Source organism: Triticum aestivum, chromosome 6A, assembly GCF_018294505.1.
Source record: "Triticum aestivum cultivar Chinese Spring chromosome 6A, IWGSC CS RefSeq v2.1, whole genome shotgun sequence".
NCBI classification, from domain to species: Eukaryota; Viridiplantae; Streptophyta; class Magnoliopsida; order Poales; family Poaceae; genus Triticum; species Triticum aestivum.
The window spans coordinates 14267398-14289226 of NC_057809.1; the positions used below are offsets into that span (position 1 = coordinate 14267398).

General features: G+C 45.6%; 2 protein-coding genes and 2 long non-coding RNA genes across 6 annotated transcripts; all 4 read right to left on the reverse strand.

Annotated features, from left to right (window-relative positions):
- Positions 1 to 2937: 2937 nt before the first annotated feature.
- LOC123131678 (uncharacterized) lies at positions 2938 to 5488 on the reverse strand. Of its 2 annotated transcripts, XR_006464272.1 has the most exons (4): positions 5157 to 5488; positions 4595 to 4726; positions 3925 to 4154; positions 2938 to 3254 (listed from the first exon to the last, which is right to left on the reverse strand). XR_006464272.1 is itself a non-coding variant. In XM_044551347.1 (3 exons), exons 1-3 carry the CDS (start codon positions 5305 to 5307, stop codon positions 4099 to 4101), a joined length of 339 nt encoding a protein of 112 aa, XP_044407282.1. In that variant the 5' UTR covers positions 5308 to 5488; the 3' UTR covers positions 2938 to 4098. The 2 variants fall into 2 exon arrangements, 1 of the variants encoding a protein (XP_044407282.1); XM_044551347.1 differs by having other exon boundaries at positions 2938 to 4154.
- Positions 5489 to 10346: 4858 nt separating this feature from the next.
- Positions 10347 to 13115, reverse strand: LOC123129993 (uncharacterized). 2 transcript variants are annotated; one of them, XR_006463722.1, is made up of 4 exons: positions 12780 to 13115; positions 11228 to 11522; positions 11038 to 11145; positions 10347 to 10686 (listed from the first exon to the last, which is right to left on the reverse strand). It is a non-coding gene; the product is annotated as an uncharacterized lncRNA (long non-coding RNA). The 2 variants fall into 2 exon arrangements; XR_006463723.1 differs by having other exon boundaries at positions 11038 to 11139; positions 12780 to 13011.
- A 1887-nt stretch (positions 13116 to 15002) lies between these two features.
- LOC123129994 (uncharacterized) lies at positions 15003 to 17053 on the reverse strand. The gene is made up of 2 exons (XM_044549945.1): positions 15870 to 17053; positions 15003 to 15593 (listed from the first exon to the last, which is right to left on the reverse strand). Exons 1-2 carry the CDS (start codon positions 16957 to 16959, stop codon positions 15577 to 15579), a joined length of 1107 nt encoding a protein of 368 aa, XP_044405880.1. The 5' UTR covers positions 16960 to 17053; the 3' UTR covers positions 15003 to 15576.
- Positions 17054 to 18341: 1288 nt separating this feature from the next.
- On the reverse strand, positions 18342 to 21432 carry LOC123129995 (uncharacterized). Its single transcript, XR_006463724.1, has 2 exons — positions 20942 to 21432; positions 18342 to 18630 (listed from the first exon to the last, which is right to left on the reverse strand). It is a non-coding gene; the product is annotated as an uncharacterized lncRNA (long non-coding RNA).
- Between the last annotated feature and the right edge of the window lie 397 nt (positions 21433 to 21829).

Sequence of the window (21829 nt, forward strand, 5' to 3'; positions counted from 1 at the left end):
CAACTCCAATATCATCTTCTCCTCCTCAATTTTTTTATTTTTTCCTTCAAGTAATTGTTTTCTTCTTTAACTAAATTTAACCTCTCGACAATAGGGTCGGTTGCAATTTCTGGTTCAACTACCTCCTACATAAATAAAATCTATGTCACATTGGTCGGCATAATTGTCATAAACAATAAATGAACCAAATAGTTATAAAAAGATAATATATACCACATACGAATCATAGCCAGGACGAGGGCCGGCGGGGGCGGATACCAAAACCATCGCACTATATAATAACAAGCAATAATAAAAGTAAGAAAATTAGACAAGTATCTATCTAAAGTAAGAATTTTTTCTTTCAGAAAGAAGATAAGAACAAGAGGCTCACCACGGTGGTGCCTGCGACGAGATCGGCGCGGGCGATCGACGGCGGTGAAGACAGGAATGGGACGTGACGGGCCGCTAAACCTAGACAAATCTCGAGGAAAATGGAGTTTTGAGGTCGAGCTTCGAGAGGAGAAAGCTTAACTAGTGTGGCTCGGGCATTTCATCGAATACCTCATGTGCATAGGAGGTGAGCTAGAGCACCGCAAAGCCCTTCCCTCGCCGGCCAGAGAAAAACAGAGCACTGGAGTGCTCTACTCGCGGGCGAGGGGCATATATAGGCACCTCATTGGTCCTGGTTCATGGCATGAACCGGGACTAAAGGGAAGCCTGTGGTCCCGGTTCAAGCCACCAACCGGGACCAATGGTGGTGGGCCAGGAGCGAGACCCATTGGTCCCGGTTCGTCCCACCAACCGGGACCAAAGGGGCCAGACGAACCGGGACCAATGCGACTAGGGCGTAGGCCACATCATAGGTAGTGCACAAACCCCCTATGGCCTTCTTCTCACCTCTGAGACTACTCACCCCTATTTCCCCCCTCTTCGCTGAGGATGCAAAAAGAGATACGAGTAAAATTACTAGGGGTTTTAGCCGGCCTAGAGATATACTGGATCTAACAATTACATGACTAGGGCATGTGCCACTCAATAATCCGTCTTCCATCCGAGTGTATACGGCATCGCTTATGTCGTGTCGTCCACAACAGTCATGACGATGTTCTCCCTCTCTTCCCAGAGACCGTGAGCTCGCCATGCGGCGATTCCGGTACGTCTGTGCCGGGGACGAGCACCATCTGGTGAGTTGGGCGATGAGGTAGCTGATGTAGGCACCTTCCATCTCAAAGCAAGTCTTGATTAGGAGGGTCTGACTACCTCAAGCCCAGCGAGAACGCGGTCCTTCACACACGACTCACCATGGAAGCTGGTGAACATAATTTTGGCAGCCTGGTAGGCCGACACGGTGGTGAGGGAGAATGACGGCGAGAAGTTCATCCCCGCAACACTCGCGTTTGATGTCATGGATCGTTGTGACGTAATGAAAGGCTGGAACCCACTGATGAGATCCACGGTTACAAACTGGTCAGAGATGCAGGTTCCCCGACGCGCTCCATGCATAATCAACTTAGAGGTGTGCAAGACGTCGTTGGAGTAGTGCAGGCCGCACGACAACTAGGATACGGTGAAGCTCACCACCGAGAAGCTTAGAATCAGAAGAATGGCCATGGCAAGCTTCATGCTGATGTCGGGCATCTATGTAATGTGCGCGACGTGAAGCGGAGGGCGCATGAGGCCGGGTGTAGCTGTGTGGAGTTGGAGTATCACATCACCAAAACCGTTTGCCCAAACCACTCTAATCAGGATTAGGGGCTGATTCACAAGGTTTTGAAAAGACGTTGTTGGAGTAGTGCAGGCCGCATGGCAACTAGGAGACAGCAAGGCTTACCACCGAGAAGCTTGGAGTTGGAAGAACAATCGTCGCGAGCTTCATGCTGATGTCGGGCATCCATGGATATTTCGGCCAATGTGCGCGATGTGCAGTATGGACGAGGGCGGGTGCAGCTGGGCGGAGGTCCAGAGCGAGGTGCACCATGCCACATCACCAAAAAAACGCCCGCCCAAACCACTCTAATCATGATTAGGGGGTGATTCAGGTTTTGGAAAGACCAGGGAGTTAAGTAGCCGGTTTTAAACCTCAGGGGCTAAATTGGCCAGCTTGGGAAACTCCAGGGGGCTAGGTAGACTTGTTTCCTCTTCTCCCCTTTCCGTTACAAGGAAACACATTCCAGATTCCAGATCGCAATTCTGGGGCCCGATGGACGCCGGCGGCGAGACTGACAATTTCCTCCACCGCCTGGGCCTGCCCCTCCGCCCCCGCCCCACGCCGGTCTCTCTGGCCCGTACTTGCCTCTCCACCACTTCTCCTCGAAGCTGACAATTTCCCCACTCCACGCGAGCGATGAAGGCGACGACGAGACGACGCCCGGCCTCATCTCGCCGGCGACGGAGGTGCTGGGCAAAGACGACCTCCTCGCCGAGATCCTCGCACGTCTCCCCCCGCAGCCGTCCTTGATCCTGCACGCCTCCATCGTCTCCAAGCGCTGGGGTCGCCTCGCCGCATCCGCCGCCTTCAGCCGGCGCTTGCGCGACCACCACGGCAGGCCCCCTGTCCTGGGCGCATTCGAGAGGGACGGGAAGAAGCCAGAATTTTGGATTTCATTTTTTGATTTTTAGCGGTCCTGGACGAAATGGACGAATTTCGGTTTTTTCGGATTTTTTCAGAAAATTTCGGACGAAAATCATATAGCAAAATTTGAATTTTGGGACGAAAAATGAACGAAAAATAAACGAAAAATGAAGGAAATTTGCCAAAAAAATTGAAATACAACAGAACAACAACTGAGTATCAGAATTTCTAGCAAAATATGCATGTAAAAATCAAACAGCTGAATCTATTCATCAAATCACTATGTATCAGACTGAAGATCAGCACTCCAGTTGCAACCATTCAGACAGTAGTAGAGTCCATCAATTCAGAGAGCGGCAACCATTAGAAAAGCAACATGATCGTCCAGATTAACATGCGACTAAATATTTCAGATACTATGAGTAACATGCGACTTAATAGTTCAGATACTAAGAGTCGAAGTGAGCATCATAACGGTTCAGAATTACAGTCCACAATGAATTTAACACGGCATTCAAAGTTCAATTATACCGACCCCAAAATACAAACAGAAAGTTCAATTCTGAATTCTTGTTCTTCAACTTTTCAGTCTTGCACCAAAAGTATTGAATCGAACAGAGACCTTCACTTCGGACTTCCTGTTCATCCACCTGTTAGTCTTCATCAAACCAAAAGCTCTTTTGCTCCCATGCCGCTTAACCTTGCAATTAAAGGATTGTGAATTATATAAACATTACAAGTAGATGGCAGAATCAACAACTCATTGATGGCAGCCCCAATTGGAACAACATATAAAATCATATGGACAAAAACAATGTGAATTATATAAAGATTACAAGTAGATGGCAAAAAGAACTCATAGATGGCAGCCCCAATTGAAACAACATATAAAATCAGATGGACTAAAGCATTGTGAATTATACTCCCTCCGTCCGAAAATACTTGTCATCAAAATGGATAAAAAGAGATGTATCTAGAACTAAAATATGTCTAGATACATTTTGATGACAAGTATTTCCGGACGGAGGGAGTATAAACATTACAAGTAGATGGCAGCAACAACTCATAGATGGCAGCCCAATTGAAACAACATATAAAATCAGATGGACTAAAGCATTGTGAATTATATAAACATTACAAGTAAATGGCAGCAACAACTCATAGATGGCAGACCCAATTGAAACACCATATAGAATCATATGGACTAAAGCATTGTGAATTATATAAACATCACAAGTAGATGGCAGAAACGATAATTAATAGATGGCAGCCCCAATTGAAACAACATATAAAATCATATGGACTAAAGCAAACATCACATGTTTATGACAGAATATAATAAAGCGCATAAATGGCAAATCACTTGTTACCTCAACATTGTTTCCAACTTGGCTTGGTAAATCCTTTTCAACTTGCATTGCCGAATCTCCTCCATCAGATTGACTTGCACCATCATCATGGCTATCATCGTCATCATCAATTTCCAGCTCGTCATTTTCTTCATCATTCATGCTCACTATCATTGTAGTCGTCCTCTTCTTCCTCTACCCTCTTCCTTTTCCTGCCATTGTCCTTCCTTCCAAGATGAGAGGCTTTCCTACTGAGTAAGGAATAAAAAAGAATGAACCATGACAGTAACAAGAATTAGCATAATCTTTACAACAGAATAAACAACATTTCAACTCTAAATGCACCATAATACGACTAAAAATTGAGTAAGGAATAAAAAGAATGAACCAGGACAGTAACAAGAATTAGCATAATTTTTACAACAGAATAAACAACTTCATACATTAAATGCATCATAACATCAAGTAAAAATATATAATAAGGCAGAAAAAAGGGACTTGGCACATTTTTTACTCTTAATGCATAACAAAATCAAGTAAAAGCTAACAAGGCATAACAAACAGAATTAGCACAATTTTAACTTTAAGGAATTAATACATTTTTTATTTAAATTTTTCCTCTCTAAAAGTATCATAATATCCATACAAAAAAATTAAACACAATTAACAAAATGCAGATCATGCTATTGACCTTTCCAAATTGTCTCTCTTGGAGCTGAATCATTCCCCATCAGAATGTCATCTTCATTGTCGGGGTTGACATTTTCCCTCCTTCTGGAATCATCAATGCTCACCCTATTAAGATAGGGTGCACTTCCATCACCTAAAAATTCAAGTATGTGATTAGATCAACTTTATTTGCAAAAAAATGGCAATCTATTTTAACAATGGCATGCAACCAAAGTTGAGAACATATAAAGCAGTCTTGTAGTACAAGATATTAGAAACAATGCTATTGAACAAGCTAGTGAAAGATCCTTCCTAGGTGTGCCATCATCCACACTTGGCTAGGTGTGCTATCATCCACACTTGCTAAATAAGCATGCACGTACAGCTAACTACAGATCATGGAAAGGTGAGCTATCATGCACAATTGTGCTCCTATATCAAGCAAGTGTGCATGCTGAACCTAGCTACAGATCTCCACAAATGAAAAGCTAGCTACAGATCTGGGCAAGATGAGCCGTCATACAAAAATGCTAAATAGGTGCATGTACAAGATTAGAGGAACAGTGGTTACAGTACGTCAGTACCATGTCCAGCTTGCCGGAGGCCAGCGCGTGCGTCCGGCGCCAGGGCGCTGCCCGAGCCCGACTGGATGTGCTGCATACTGCTGCTCCCGTGGAGCCGTTCAACGCCTGAACCCACCTGCCCCGACATCGAAGTTGTGCGGCCGCGCTCCATGGCGCTGCCACCACTCACCTAGTCGGCACGGCCACTGTCCATGGACGGAAAAGAGACTGGGAGGGAGGGAGACGAGGGAGGAGATTGGGAGGGAGGGAGGAGGCGGCGCTGCACCGCGCCCCCGCCTCACTCGCTAGGGTTCTGTTGCCCACAGCCGCCGCTGAGTGAGATGGAGACGGGAAAAGTGAAATTTAGGGTTAGGAGGAGGTGAATTCGTGCTTTTATACCACAGGGGGGGTTTGTGTGGGCTGTAGCAGACCATGGGCTGGGCTGTGAATTTAAAAATGGCCGAATTTTTTGGGCCGGTACACCCTTTTACCGGGCCAGAACGGGATGGACGAAAATCGCTGGAATTTCGGTTTTCTCGGACGAAATCCAAAACTTTGGAAGAAGCTCCTGTTCATCCCTGCTCTGGACTCTCCAGATCGCATCCCCGCGGAGAGGTTCTCGCTGCAGGTCTGCGCCGACGATGCCACCAATGACCACTGGGGCGTGCTCGGCTGCCGCCATGGGCGCGTCCTCGTCATCAACCGGAAGCAGTGTGAGCTCGTGGTGTTTGATCCCATCTCCGGAGATCGCTGCATCGTGGCGTTTCCACCGGATTTCGACCAGCACGCGTACAACGCCAATGGAGCTTTGGTTGGCGACGAGCACCTCCGGTCCAGCGCATTTCAGTTGGTCTTGGTAGGCTTTTCTGACAATGACGGCGCAGCAGTTACCGCGGCCCGCATCTACTCGTCGGAGACCGGCGAGTGGGGAGAACTCATTGCTGCAGCGAGACCATGTGCGGTTGGCCATCTCCCCTGCACACTCATTGGCAAAAGGCTCTACTGGTGGCTCACTGAGCGTGACCATGGTATACTGGAGTTCAATATGGAAAGCAAGAGCCTAGCTGTGATCACCAAGCCTTCCATTGAGAACATCCACAGCTGCCGAAGCCGGATTATCAATGGAGAGAATGGCAATGTTGGACTTGTCGTATTCTCGTACCCTAGCTGGCAAATGTGGGACCGAAAGGTCAGTGATCGCGGTGTCGCGACATGGGTGCTGCGGAAGACAGTTGACATGCGTGGCATGCTTGCTCTGCCGTCTAGCATGGAGGCAGGGAAATCGACTATTCTGGGGTACACTGAGGATGCGGATGCGGTTATTATATCGGTGCACACATTCCCCTGGGTGCAGAATGGCGATGTTTATGTCTTCCTAGTTCAACTCGACTTAATGCAGTGCAAGAAACTACATGGAAGCTTTATGGAAAATTCCTATCACCCTTACGCAAATTTCTATGCCGGTAATTGCTTATCCTTACATTACATTAGTGGCCAGAATGCACATGTTTTTTAGCCTTAAAATGTTTACGAACAACTTTGTTGTTCTTTTCCTCTTTAGTTAATCGATAAATGAATAGCATGTTGTTTTTGTGTTATATTTTCTCCATATTTGCCCTGAAAGATAGAAAATTATGTTGACTAACTTATTGCATCATATGTATGATTGTTGCAAATGTTCACATACTTTCTGTGCCTATATGATTACCAGGCCCAACGGCGCTCAAACTTCTTGGTCGTCTAGACAGCGAATGGGCTGCTGCTGTACCACAAGCGTAATTGCCAGTCCATCATGGTACCAGTCAAGCTACTACCTAGGCTCAAGGCTCCCCAATTACTTTATATGCAAGGCTGAGAGGCGGCTCTTCACCCCTTGGTTGCATTTGTTGCAATAGTTATCATGTCTCATGTTCATTTTGTTCTTGGTTTTGGAATCTTGTGTTGTGCTGCAAGATGCGACTTTCTGTTAAACTGGATGTGTGTGTACTTTGTGTTGAGGGTATGTGTTTGAACTCAGGTTGGGAGCATCCTGTTTGTAACATTTGTTGTAAACTTGTTCCATTATCTTATGATAGTGGAACTAGAGTTGTATGGATAGAATAATGAATTTACTGTATGAAAGATAGCAAACTATTTTAATTAATCTCTTCTACCATATCATTTTGCTCAAAAATTCACATACATTATATAAATAGAAATTGGGTTGTTTAAAGGTACCGTTTACTTAAAAAGCACATCATAGTTAAAGCCAAATATAGAATGCTTTAAGGGGGAGACCATTGCTTCTGTCTACCTTCTTTTTATTGTACCCATAAATAAGTCATAACATGTTGCTGGTTTACCTGAACCTAGTCCTTTATGTTATACTAGGAGTCTAGCTGTAATTAGTAATACAATTCATATGGCTAAGTTGAAAAATAGTCTTAAAGAATAATCAGATGATGTGCCGTACATTAGCTAGGTTATGTCAGGGTAATAAGTTTGGTGATCTTCAAAGATTCAGCCATAAGTTCCTTCAGATATGCTACAGTACTAGTGTGCCAGATATGCTACGGGACACAGTTTGCCAGTTGGCCCCTCCTGAAGGTTCAAATAGAAGATCTTAATTCTGATCCTTGATGATACTCAGGAATCTGCTTATTCTTGAACACCCGGAAAAATGAGATTCTATTTGAAAAGGGTGTTGTTTTTATTTAGGATCATGTCACACACTAGCCAGTGTTAAGGTGGTTTTGTTGAGCCTATAGTTGGAAAAACTGAGTGTGTCTTTCTTGTTATTTTTTTCTCGCTGAAATGCCCTTTTAGCTAATATTGCTGGATCTCGCAGAAATCTTGATGTTCCAGTAGCTCAGTTGTGCATTAATTTTTTTTCTTTGGAAAAGGAGGATGCCTTTTTTTCCCAGCGTCCTGCTATGCATATGATCCTTTATGTACTATTCTTGTAGAAACACAGCACATCGAACAGTTCTTGGGGTGAAACAAAAAATACAGCACAACACTGGATCCTCCATCGTACATGGATTGTATCACAAAATGTTGTATGTGCACCGCAAAATTTTCGATGGCAAGACTGCCAAATTTGGTTAGGGAGGATACTGGCCTCCTGCTAGAGGCGTGGGAGTAGTCTCCTGAGCTGTCGTGGTGCAGGTTGTCCTGCATGCTGTTTTTTCTCTCTTTTTTCTCTTTTCCTTGCTTTCTGCAGCAATTGTAAAGTTCACCCCCTATTAATGAAATAGCAATGCTCCTGCTTGGCCCATAAAAAAGCAGTAACTATTTCATTTATATAAAAAAGATATGATTCATTTCATTCCTTCAAATGGAAAAATTCCAGTAGTTTGGAAGGTGTTCAAAACCAAGCAATAAACACATACCACTCTCTGTTCACCGCAGCAGAGCACGGTAGACAAGGTAGAATGGATGTGTACCTCTACGACAGTTCAAACCCAGTATTTGAGCTGATTGTGTACAGAAGCTTACTCCTCAGCGTGCTTGACTGCTTGTATGTTGGAAGCTGCGACACATCCAAAGGAACAAAGAAAAACCATGTGCTGTGGTCAATGCTCAATGCGAAGCTGTTCTGGTAAGTTAGGGGGCGGACGGATTATATGTCTGACTGATTTGTTGCAACCTATGATTGTTGTGAATGTTCACATACTTTCTATGGCTATATATGGTTACCAGGCCCAGCGGCGCTTTGACTTCTTGCTCGTTTGGACAATGATCGGGCTGCTGCTGTACAACAAGCGTAATGACTAGTGCATCATGCTACAAGTCAAGCTAGATCCGTTCGAGTCCCCGTAATTACATTAAATTCAACGCTGAGAGGCCGCTCTTTCCCCCCTCGGCCGCACTTGTTGTAACAGTTGTAATGTCTCATGCATGTTTGTTTTGTTGTTGGCTTCTAAAGCCTTGTGTTGTGCGGCAAGGTCTGAATTTTTTTTTAAACTGCCTGTGTGTACTTGTGTTGCGGGTATGTGTTTGAAGTAAGGTTGAGAGCGTCCTGTTTGTTGGAACATTTGTTGTATAGTCAAACTTGAGCGAATGTCGTACCGGTAAAGAATGATTTTACTGTATGAAAGATATAGCAAACTATTTTGATTTAATTAATTTGTTCTATCATATTATTTTACTGCAAAGGTTCACATAGATTCTATAAATATCCATTGTGTTGTTTAAGATAACGGGTGTAGCGAAAGATCACCTTCATGGTTAATATCACACCTTTCTTTTAGGGGAATATCACACATTATGAAGGTAAATATACAATGCTCTAAAGGGAACACCATTGCTTCTATCTACATTTTTATTGTACCAATAAATATATCATAACCATGTTGCAGGGCTTACTTGAACCAAGTCCTTTACTAGGAGTCCAGGAGTAATAGTAATACACTTCATATGGTTAGTTGAAAACAGTTATGAATAATCAGATGGTGTGTCATGTGTTAGCTATTTTCAGGGTAATATGTTATGTGATCTTTATTTTCAAAAAAAAGTTATGTGATCTTGTAAGATTCAGTCATAAATTCCTCCTGATTACATGGGGAGGTTAGGAAGTTAGTGCTGGATATGCTATGGTACACATTTTGACAATTCACAGCTTCTAAAGGTTCAAATAGGCAACTCTTAATTATTATGCCTGATGATACTCAGGAATCTGGCGATTCCTGAATATCCAGAGATGATCAGCTTCTATTTTATAACGGTGTTGTTTTATCAAGGATCATGTCATGCATCAACGATGTTAAGGTGGTTTTGTTGAGCCTTGATTGCTTGTTTGGAAACTTAGTGGCATTTTTGGTACTGTGTGGTAGCCTCCACAATTATAACAATTGATGCCAATTTCTAGATTTTTGTGGCATTATTATTGTACACTTTTTTCTCAGTTTTTCAGTTGGGTTTTCTTCATTGTTTTCATGCTTTTTCTCCTTTTTAATACTGTGTGGTAGCCTCCACAATTATAACAATTGATAGCAATTTCTAGATTTTTGTCGCATTTTTATTGTACAGGTTTTCATTTGTGTGTTTCTTCATTGTTTTTGTGTTTTTTCACTTTTAATTTTTTTGCAAAGGGAATCATTTGGGCCAGCTGACGTGGGATTCATCAGACTGGGGGAACATCACAACGAACGAAACCGTTGGTACTTCCCTGCTGCATCAAATGATTCGTCCGGATCACTCACCTCCCAGCCCAAACGTTGACTATGCAGGTTGTCTTAAATATAAGTCTCGCATTGCAATTGGGCATGTTATCGGCCAATTGGCTGTTCCTTCACTCAAGTTCTCGGTATAATTTTGTCTAACAGCATGACCACTACTTCTCATGCATCCATCCTCAATAGTATTAATTACAACAACAAAGTTCAAATAAAGAGCTTTACAAATATGATTAATACTTGTTAGAAAAAGCAAGCAGTATTTCCTTTGGACGCCCATGATCTCTGATCGTCGCTAATTCTTGGTAGATCATCTTCACTTCAAATCATCTGTCGATATCTTCAACCGCCTCAGAGAAATAAACAGATTGGTCCTTATTAGCACCCTTACAAACCTATTCCCACAGAGAAAAAAAAATGGGAGAACAAACTTGACTGCGTTAGTGGCTGACGAAGGTATAAATTTTACTGGACCATGCAGACAGAGAGATGTACTACAGTGTTCAAGGCAATAGTGTCGGTTGGGCACATTTATAGGCACAAAAAAATGACAGAATCTATTATGCCATGATGGAATTGCAGTCTGCACCAGCAGCAGGTATTATAAAATAGAGTAGCTTTCGTTTACCTCGAAACCTCGGCTAGTTAGAGAATCTTGGAGAACTTCTCCAGGTATGTTCATTCATTAAGACAATCCAGGAAGCAATTGATTAAAGAGGGTTTATTCTGCCGATGATGGCGCTCACCTTCATAATAGATTTTGGCTTAGATGCTTGTAGACCAACTACAGATTTTGGCTTCTTGCCATGCCAAGCAACCAAGGATATAACAGCCATCCTGCGCTCCCCCTGCACCTAAATCATAGAGGCATAGTAAGGAAAACAAGTAAATCTGAAGAAACAAGGCTGAAGGAAACAAGAAAATGCGCTGACCCACCTTGTCCCCACAAATACCCAACCTAGATCAAACCCTAGTCAAAGTCCTTGCTCTTCTTGACCGCTCCGTCTTCACTGCCCATCTCCTCCCCTCTCGTCCCCTCCCCTCCACCATTGCCTGCTCCAGCAGCAGATCCAGCAAGGAATCCGACCCAATCGACTGGGCGGCACTCGTCAAGGAGGTCTCCAGCTCCTCCGCCCCAGACGATGGAAGTCACGCTTCGCATTGACCTTAGCCGGTCGCGGATGGACAGGGGCGGGAGCAGTAGTTCCGCAGCCTCCATGGTTTTGGCACCCTACAACCACAATTGCGATTCACTTCCCACTGATTTAGTCTACAATAGGTCTAAATAAAATAGTAACAACATAACCAAATGTCAATACATGATTGTATGAACAGAGTAAAAAATATGATAAAGAAATATCAGACTACAATCTCCCAAAAGGTCAAACCAATGCACTACAGTGGGTGTCCTGTGCAAAATGAAACTAGAAACCAGGGATAGGGAAGACACTACGAAAGGGAAAAGAATAAAGAGAACTACCACTACCAGAGCGTGGATATTCATATCATGTCCAACTTGTTCGCCATCCATCCGCCCCCCCTAACTTTGCAGAACAGCTCCATGATCATTAACCATAGCACATGATTTTTCTTTGTTCCTTTTTACCGAAAAAGGCTCTTGCCCCGCTTTATATATAAAGCACTGACCATCAGACAAATCGATACAAACGCACACACCACCACACACGACACACGCACCCAAGGCAAGATACATAGGTGCCGGGCACCGCCACACCACCCCAACGCTACCAAGCATGGCCACCGAGGAGGGGTGAGACATCCCACGACGGAGCACGGACTCCAAGACAGTGCCTCCAAGAAGGGAAACGACTACAAAGCGGCGCCACCGTCCGATCCCAAAGATCAAGTTTTCACCCGGAGCGACGCGATGGGGAGGGAACAACCGCGACGGGGCCTTCAAGAAGGGAACGACGTCCGCGGACGCCGCCGCCGTCGGCCAGTACAACTGGGCAAGTAATACACCCCGGCTCACCCCCCGCCATTGCACCCAAGCTTCGCCGACCACCAGCACCCATGCCACCCGCATGGCCATGGCTGCCTGCCCGCACCTGAGACGCTCGCTCCGCCCACAAACGCTGCGCCTCCCACCTCCAGGGCCGCCACCCTGAATCCAAACACCCCCGGGACCAGCCAAAGGCCTTGGCTTTGGTCCAATCGGCAGCCCAAAACCAACTGAACAACAGTAGGCGCCCCGCCTCAAAAATCGCCGGAGTTGCGGCCGCGCGCACTCGGCCAAGGAAAGGGGGAGGAGGGGGAGCGGACGCATCCGGACCGGCACACCCCTGTGCCAGCGACGGGTGGCCCGACCTCATCGGCACCTCCCATCCCTCCAGCCAACCTCCCCACCGGACACCCCCTGTGTCGCCCCACCACGGCGCCGGTGCAGATCCGCGTGAGGCCACTGATGACCACCTGTTCACCAGCAAGGGACACCCATCCACCAGTACCAAGCGCCAAGGATGCTCACCAGGGAGTTAACCCGCGCTGCTCGCCGCCGTCCAACCGCCAGAATCAGCTGGAGTCCGGCTAGCACGCCAACCAGCCCGCCTCTGCTGCGCCTCCACCACCACCGGCCAGGGCCAAGCCATGGGGTGGACGCCCGCAGCCTGCGCCGCCCGCGGCCCGCGCCGCCTGCGCCAGATCTGACTGCGCCGGCGCAGCAGCCACCTCTGAGCCCCAGGCGCGCCCAACCGCCAAGCTGCCTGTCGCGCAGCAGCGAAGACGCAGGGACGCCGCGCCCGTCCGCTGCTCCGCCGTGACGCCCAGCACCGCGACGCGCTCCGGCCCGGAGCGCCGGCCCGCGCCGGCCCAACGCGAGCGGGAAGACCAAGAGGCCCCGCCGCCGCCGGCAACGGCTGGGCTTCGCCCGGCCGCGCCCTTAGGCGGCGGCGAGGGAGGAGGACGAAGGGAGGGAGGCAAGGGCCGGGGACGATCTAGGGTTTCCCCCCGGTCGCCTCACGGGGGGCGACACGGGAGGGAGGGAGGGGCCTTTTCCCCTTTGTTCCTTTTGAGTAAGCTCCTCTAGACAATCAGTTCAAATACTGGGTTTGATCTGTCGTAGAGGTACACATGCATTCTACCATGTCTGCCGTGTTCTGCTGCTGTGAACAGAGAAACGTGAACATATTGCTATGTTTTGAACACCTTGCAAACTATTGGAGACTTTCCCATTTTAGGAAGGAAATGAATCGCAACATATTGATGCACACCATGAATCTATAAGGAAGACATCTACCTCATAAGTAACACTAGTTTTAAAAGGCAATGAGAACTATTTTCTAAAGAAAAGTTTGATGTATAGTTATGGCATCAATCTTACTGGACTCCCGCCACCTGCTAGGCTCACTATACCAAGAATTCACTGATACAATCCTCTGCTAGCCCCCTTTTGATTAGGAAAGTGGCACATACCAGGGGGTAGCACATGGAATCTGCCGAACAGTACAGGCCAAAGGGTTGACGCAACGAAGCTGCTATCCTAGAGGGCAAAGTTAACACACAAAACGACAATGGAATCGCCACATAAGAAAAAAAAAAGAAGGCATTGCAGAAACAACCAAATGTACACAATGTTTGCCTAAAATGCATGGATAACCAAATGCTGACCTAAACTATTGATATGATCCATCAATCGCAACAAATTGATGCACACCATGGACCTATAAGGAAATTCCACAGAAGAAAGCGACAATTACATACGTATCAATTAAACTACACATGGTTATGGTTATCACATTCACCAAATAAGCAACACTATGGTTTTAGAAGGCAATACACCACTCTGGTTTTTAGATTTTATTTACGTTTTAAGCTGCTGGGAGCGGATCCATTTCACCCTTGATATGTGTCAAACAGCACATCTTCATCAACCCAGTTTTTCACCCGTGATATCAGTCAAAAGAAATTTGCAGATCAAACAGAACTGGAGGGTTCTTCGACCAATGGCTGGACAGTACTTCATGCTCTAACAATGCCTGTGCGGGGACAAATCTCTTTAGTCACTAATACACGGGCAATAAGAAAAAGATCAGCATATATTAGCTTCACAAGAATAATAATTGTTCCTATTAAAGTAGGGCCATTCCAGCAATATTAGGTAAAATTGCAATGTCACTCACAAGTCTGAGCACTACAGCTCATCATCTGCTATTAGAATAATTCATTCATATACAACATGTACTGGTATTAAAGCACGAACCTGTTCAGATTTTGCATCCCATTTTTCACTGAAGCTTCGTCGTACATAATACTTTGTCGACGAAAACGCCTATTGTGGTCACTCTAATTCCTCGGGTTAATTTAATCCTCGAAAATTCAAAGGTCTCTAAAATTTGCAGGCTCAATAAAAAAGATATGGAATACAAGGAAAAAAAATGTGTGAGGAATACCTCAAGGCTTCAGAGTTAAGGGCGAAACCCAGGAGTCAACTTCATATATTGATACAGGCAGCAAAGGATCCACCACAAAGAAATCCTCCTATTTCTGAAACAAAAAAGAGCAAGAATAGATGGCTCAGGTAATGCAGCTTCTAACGATATAACTCAAAATAGTACCTCGATAAGAGAAAGTACGTGAAAGACAACTCAGAGTTTGAACCTTCAGAAGCTGCCAGCTGTAAAACGGCATTACGCCTTTGTAATGTGTTGCAATTCTGACCTCCCCATATAATTTATTGTATACATAACTTGTAAATCAAGATATGTGAATGTAAATATCCAGAAGGTTTATCCTGCGGCGAAACTGAAATCTGACTCTAACAAAAAGTCAAAAAACATTGAAATAGAGCAAGTAGCAGAGATATCATTCTCGCAACCTTGTTTTCCTTTTTTTCTTAAAAAAAGGCATCATCCTAGCATGAAGTTGCTCTTCGACCACCGTTATCTTTTGCAACGGTTCTCTATATAGGATGCATGTGAACCCTTATGGCAAGGTGATATGATACAGTAAAATCATTACTTTACCCATACAACATTCACTCAGGTTAAATTATACACCACAAATGTTCCAAACAGGCTGCTCCCAGCCTGAGTTCAAACATATACCCACAACACAAAGTGCACATACAAACAGTTTTACAGAAGTCCACCCAAGCAGGGTCCAAAAGCCAACAATAATAAACAAACACGAGACCAGAACCGTAATAAGATTTGCATTTGAAGTAGTTGGGGAAACCCGGCCCAGGTGGCTTGAGGATTACCATGACGCACTAGCCATTATGCTTCTGCTCCACCAGCACCCCCATCATTGTTCACATGAGCAAGAATTCATCGCTCCGATGGGCCTGGTAATCATATAGTTATAGAAGAAAGTATATAAACCTTCACATCTATGATATGATATAATAAATTACTCAAAATAGGATGATAAATTTTAGGAGAAATTATTAAATTATGACACAGAGAAATTATTAAATTATGACACAGAAAAAATACAACCAATAATTCCATGCATGGATCAACAAAGAGGGAAAATATCACATCAAAGGTATCCATGAAATTACCATGCACGAAAAAAAAGGATCGATGTGACTCCTTCAATGTTAAGATAAGTAAATTACCTGCGTTATAGAAACTGGCGAATGGATAATAGAAATTTTGGAGAAGGTGTCCATGAAGCCTGTTGCATTGCATTGTCTCAAGTTGGACTGTAAAGACACGGATGCACGTCCCTTTGAACACTGATATAAGAATCGCATTAGCATCCTCGGCATACCCGATAAGTAGTGAGTCCCAAGCCGCCCACGAAGACGTCAGATCAACGAAGTTGTCCATGACAACGGTCTTGCGCAGCACCCATGTCGCAACAGCGTGAGAATCGATGTTGCGGTTCCACATTTCGATGGTAGGGTACAACAATATGGAGAGGCCAACAGCGCCATCCTCCCCTGGGATGATCTGGCTGTTGCGGGTGCTGATATTCGCACGGGGAGGGCTTGTAATCAGAGCTAGGCTCTGGCTTTCCAGATTTAACTCTAGAAAGCTATACGGAGGCTTTGTCAGCCAACAGTAGAGGCGGCTGCCAAGCACGGTGACGGGGACACTGGTAAGATGACATGGCTCAGCAGTGGAGATGATGTCTCCCCATGTGCCGGTCGCAAAGGAATAGACGCGGGCCTCAACTCTGGCGCGGGCCTCATCTACCAGGACCAGCTTCAGTGGGCTCTGCTCTTCGTCAGAGAGCAGAGCTCCGTTGGCGCTTTGCCCGCCGTCGACTAGATCCGGTGGGAATGACACGCGGTGGCGGTCACCGGATAAAGGGTCGCAGATGAGGAACTCACGCAGCGTCCAGTTCATGATGAGGACGCGGCCCTGGCGGCACCCGAGCACGCGCCAGGTGTCCCACGCGGTGCAGACCTGGATGGAGAAGCGCTCCGCGGGGATGCTGCGGACTGCAGGGATGAACTTGAGAGAGGTCAGGTGCTTATCGAAGACGCCTAGGACCGGGGGTCTCCCGTGGTGGTCGCGCCAGCGGCGCCGGAAGGCGGCGGAGGCGGCGAGGCGACCCCACGGCTTGCAGACAAGCGATGCGAGCGGGAGGGAGGGTAGCTCCGGGGAGAGGCGGACGAGGACCTCGCTGAGGACGTTGTCGTCCTCCAGCGGCGCCGCCGCAACCGCCGGCGAAACGCGGTGGCCGCGGCCGGTGGTCATCTCGCCGCCGACGCCGACCTTGTGTCGAGACTATTTCTAGGGTTTTCCAGTGGATGAAGTGGGGAAAAGAGCAGGAAGCAGCCGGACTCTTTTTCTTTCCTCTGGGAAGGAAGGTCCGTTTGGGCTGTGGGCGTACAAGGAAAAAAGCGATTTCAGCCCAAGATAACAAACTGATATATAATTAGCAATTCGCATATACTATCAAGGGATAATTCTCAAAAAAATGTAGAAGCAAGGGATGATTATTATGGAAAATCTACCGATGGTATGAGGCAAGGAGGTAACAAAATGATGGGAAAGAGATAGTTGGGTCGAGGAAGAAGGGGAATGGGGTGAGGCCATGACTATTGTGTCGCATGCCTAGGGCGACCTGGGGGCACTCATGCCGCTACCACACTTAGGTTTCCCATCGCCGCTCCCTCAGACTATCGATGCCACCAGCCTATGCCGCGGCCGCAGTGAGCCTTCATCAAACGTTGCAGGAGGCGTTCTTTGGTGGTGCGAGTGGCTGGTTGGTGGCCAGCTCCTCCTTAGATCTAGTCAACAATAGCTTTGATTCCGGCTAGCCCCTCTTATCTTGTTGACAACCTTCTATTAATGGGAGGTGCGAGGATTTGTCCTGCCTCGTCGTGGGCAGGAGGGAGGATGGCTGCAGAGAGAGATGGACGTGGACCTCACCGAGGACGTTTTCATCCTCCAGCGACGCCGCTATAACCACCGACGAACTGCGGTGGCCATAGTCGGGGGTCATCTGACCGCCGATGTTACCCGTGTGGAATGGAATAGGGATGCGAGCCTGTTTTTTAGGGTATTGCAATGGAAGTGGGGGGTGGCAGGAACGGGACTCTTTCCTTTTCTTTGTGTGTCTATAAGGTTCGTTTGGGCTATAGACATACATGAAAAGAAAAAAAAGCTACCAATGGAATGACTTGGGAGTGAACGCACACTACACCACAACACTAATGTAAGGACAGAGAAACTGCCGGGAGAAGGCTCTTTAAAGGGCAGACAAACTGCCGGGACAGTGGTTCTCCCGGCAGATAGAACTGCCACGAGAACGGCTGCCGGGGATTACTTCTCTCGGAAGATAAACTTCTCCCGGCAGTTTTTTTTCCCTGGCCCATGTATTTCCCGGCAGTTTATTTTCCCCCGGCAGATTGTCACAACATGTGAAACTGTAATTACCGGTAGTTAAACTGCCTACATAAACATGTTTACCCGGCAGATATTATGACAGCATGTTGATTTTACTAGCGAAATATTCTGGGCATCCATATTATGTAATATCCACCAATTATATATGTCTAGGCAATCAGGACATACCACATTCATACATGCACTTCAATCAAAGTAAGATATAGGCCTCATCGAAAACCTTAAACTTCATTCGATAAACATAACGACCATATATAACAAGGTTGTGCCACAAAAGGAGTACATATTATATGTTTGCCACACAACCAAACTAATTAAACTAGTGCCACAAAAGATGCACATATGCTTCTAGATGTGTGCCACACAACCAAAATGAGCTTAACAACCACCAAAATGCAGCAGGGACAAACAAGACACGTGACATTATCACTCCATCAACTTAATTGTAGGTCTTCCAAATCTTCAGCAGCTTAAAGATCTTCCAAACCTTAGTGAACTTGTGCACCTTTGAGAAACCTGCAATAGACCAGAAAATGTTACATACAGCAGCCGCATATGTTCTGAAAGATGTTATAAGTAGGTAACATGCGCAAAGTTACTGTACTAGCCAGCGAATTAAGTTAGCTTGTATTTGGGCTTGCTTTTCCTTCTAAGCTCTCTGCATCTACAACACAGAATAAGAGGGGAACTAGCTGGAGCATATATTTCAGGATCTTCTAATGGGGGGCTGTTTAGTTTCCTAGTTCCATGCTTTTGTTGGACAAGTTAGAAATGAAGGTCCCCTAAAATGGTATCTGATTAGTGGGCAAGCCCACATATTTACAAATCAACTGAAACACTAAGAACATTTGGTTCAATAATAAACAATTTTTATTGGTTCACTTTCCTACATCACGCACAACAAGTTGAATTAGCCTAGAAAATTAAACTTTGTTTGTCTGCATAAAGCCTTGGTATTTCAGCTTGTTTGTCTGCATAAAGCCTTGGTTTAATTTTCAGCCTACAAAACGTTTTGAACTGCAGAGACAACAGAATCAACTTTGAATATTTTCTAAGTACAAACCAGCAATATCTAGAAACTAACAAAATTGTAACATCAAAACAAGAAATCATAAAAACACTAAATACATGCCAAAGCAAATGATATGGCAGCTGACATGTACGTTCACTAGAAATATAAGACGTTTTTGTAATTTAATTTGAACTGCAAAAATGTCTTATATTATGGTACAGAGGTAGCAGTAAGCAGCAAAATGCAAGGTTAAACAATTTTTACACATGGGATGTTTTTTTCCAAAATTGCATGCTAAGCATAGCATGTTTATACTTCTTAAATTAACATAGCACTATAATTAGAATCCACAATTATAAGTTAGTACAATTTATATCAAAACTTTGACATCTTTGTATTGAAGCTTGTTATTTGCAAAGCTGTCATATTATTAATCAAAGAACAAGAGCTTGTTAATTTAATTTTACTTTGACATCTTGTACGTGAGCTTGTCATTTATACTTTGGTATCTAGTTAAGCAAAGAACAGCAAACAGCAGCTGACAGAATACCTATTCTGTTGTACAAAATACTAAACAGTGTAATGCCCGGTCAACCATTTTTTACACATGAAAAGGAAGTACTAGACAATGCGTAGGAATACAAGAGAAGGCAACACATATCCTCCTCATAAATGGTTCTATGGCAGGCAAACCAACGAGTCTGTGTCAAGTACTGCCCAATAACACAAGACTAAGCTTCAGAATACACAGAGGATGCAAAAGCTCAGTTCTGAATACACAAGGCATGCTTACTAGAAGATGCACGCTGATCACAGGAGAAACAATCTAAAAAGTTTATTTCAGTGAAAGCACCCAGTGAAAATTAGAGAATAGTTTGTAAGAATTACATATAGGAAAAAAGAGCAAGGTACTGAGCTAGCCTCATGACCCATTTCTTCCATTTTTTTTCTACTTAGGAACATAGCCACACACACCAGCACTACTACCAAACCTGGACACAGAACCTAAAAAACGAGCATCCAAAAAGTCCTTTATCAGCAACAAATAAATAGTCTTACTAAAGAGCAAATTTATTGCACTTGTAGATTCCAAAAAATGTAACTAAACTACAGGATAATAGTAGAATAGAGGTACTAGAAACTTGCACATTATACAGTTTTTACAGAAGAAAATCTACAATCCTACGGATCCACAAGCAAAACCGAAACCATATCACTATAGGGTCTACAAAGTACAATGATATTTCCCATCTGAAACTTTGCCTTTGGCATTTGACAAATTGCCATTAGAGAGTCGTGCATCTCAACAGAAAGGGGAAATAATTGTAAACCCCACAAGCCAAACATCATATCAACCTAAATTAGATATTAAACTAAGTAACCTTTCTTGTCAGGGTTCTCCAAAGTCCAAATACACACATGAGAACCGGAATAGGCAGCAATTCATCAGTCGAAACTACCTATTGTTTGGTCAATCGCACAATACCCATCTAATTTGCTTGTATAGCTCTGCTCCAAAGTCCAAACTGATCTACATGCTTCCACAGTTTATATTTGACAGATAGTAGCCTTAAAACATTCCGATATCAATATTCATCCTAGCACAGGGTCAGCCATCAACAGCAAAGGATGTCACAATTGCACACCGTGTAGTCCAAAAACATGCAGATATATTCTGCAGCCGCAACCCTTAAATCCTAGGAGTTGGCCGATCGAGGGGATTACAAATGCGCAAAAATTAGAACGAACATTTGATTCGGATTTATCTCAAGGGGAAACATACAGAGAGAAGGAAGGGCGGAAGGGGATGCTCACGGGGAGGTGGGAGGAGGGCTCCCGCTATAGTGGCCGCTTGAGGTCGACGTTCCGCTACTTGGGGTAGAGATGCTCACGGGAGAGGAGGCGGACCCCTTGGTGCTTCAGTGAAGAGGAGGCAGCCTGCTCGAGGGAGGAAGCTCTCAGGGTGGTGGTGAGGAAGGCGTTCCGCGGAAGATGGTCGCCGCCGGTGAAGCGGTTCGGCGACACTAGTGGTGCTCCGTGTCAATCGGGTGCTCGGCGGTGTCGCTCTGGAGTGGTTGGGGGCAACGACGGCGTGGTTGGGGACGAAGGGCGGTCGGCAGCAGTGTGGTGGTTGGGGTCGGCGGAGGGGCTGCAGTGGTGGTTGGGGCCGACGGAGGGCTGCGGCGGTGGTGGGTGACGGCGGCAGTGGTGATCTAGGTGGAGGGCGGCCGCCGGCGCTGGGATAGTTGGGGGCGGTGGCGGCGATCTGGTGGAGGGTACGGGTGGATTGGGCGTCGAGATCTGGGGGAGGCTCTATGGTCTGTTGGAGCCATGGAGGGTCGGCGCGTCTGTTGTTATGTTCGGCCCAAAATTTTCGTCGATCGCGCGTTTTTTCCTTGCTAGCCCGCGCTAAGGCCCAATACAATTTTGGTTTCGCGCCGAAGACGGTGCCCCGGCAGCTTACGGGCCGCTGTTTAATTGTTCCGGCAGACAATGGGCCCTTAAATCTACCGGCAGTGCGTGTGACGTTGTTTTTCAAGTTCTCCCGGCAGTTTTTCTGCCATCACGTACTTGTATCGGCAGAAACAAATGCCCCGGCAGTTCTTTTGCCCTTGGTTATGTATTCCTTCCGGCAATTAAATGTCCCCAATCAAGTGTTGTGGTGTAGTGGCACCTCTGTTATCAACCTTAGGCGGGAGGCAG

Coding starts and splice junctions, on each gene's coding strand:
- LOC123131678 (XM_044551347.1), bottom strand. CDS start 5,307: ATGGAGCGCGGCCGCACAACTTCGATGTCGGGGCAGGTGGGTTCAGGC. Junction 4,727..5,156: donor CCTCCGGCAAGCTGGACATG/GTACTGACGTAC, acceptor TTGAATTTTTAG/GTGATGGAAGTGCACCCTAT. Junction 4,155..4,594: donor AAGAGAGACAATTTGGAAAG/GTCAATAGCATG, acceptor TTCCTTACTCAG/TAGGAAAGCCTCTCATCTTG.
- LOC123129994 (XM_044549945.1), bottom strand. CDS start 16,959: ATGACCACCGGCCGCGGCCACCGCGTTTCGCCGGCGGTTGCGGCGGCG.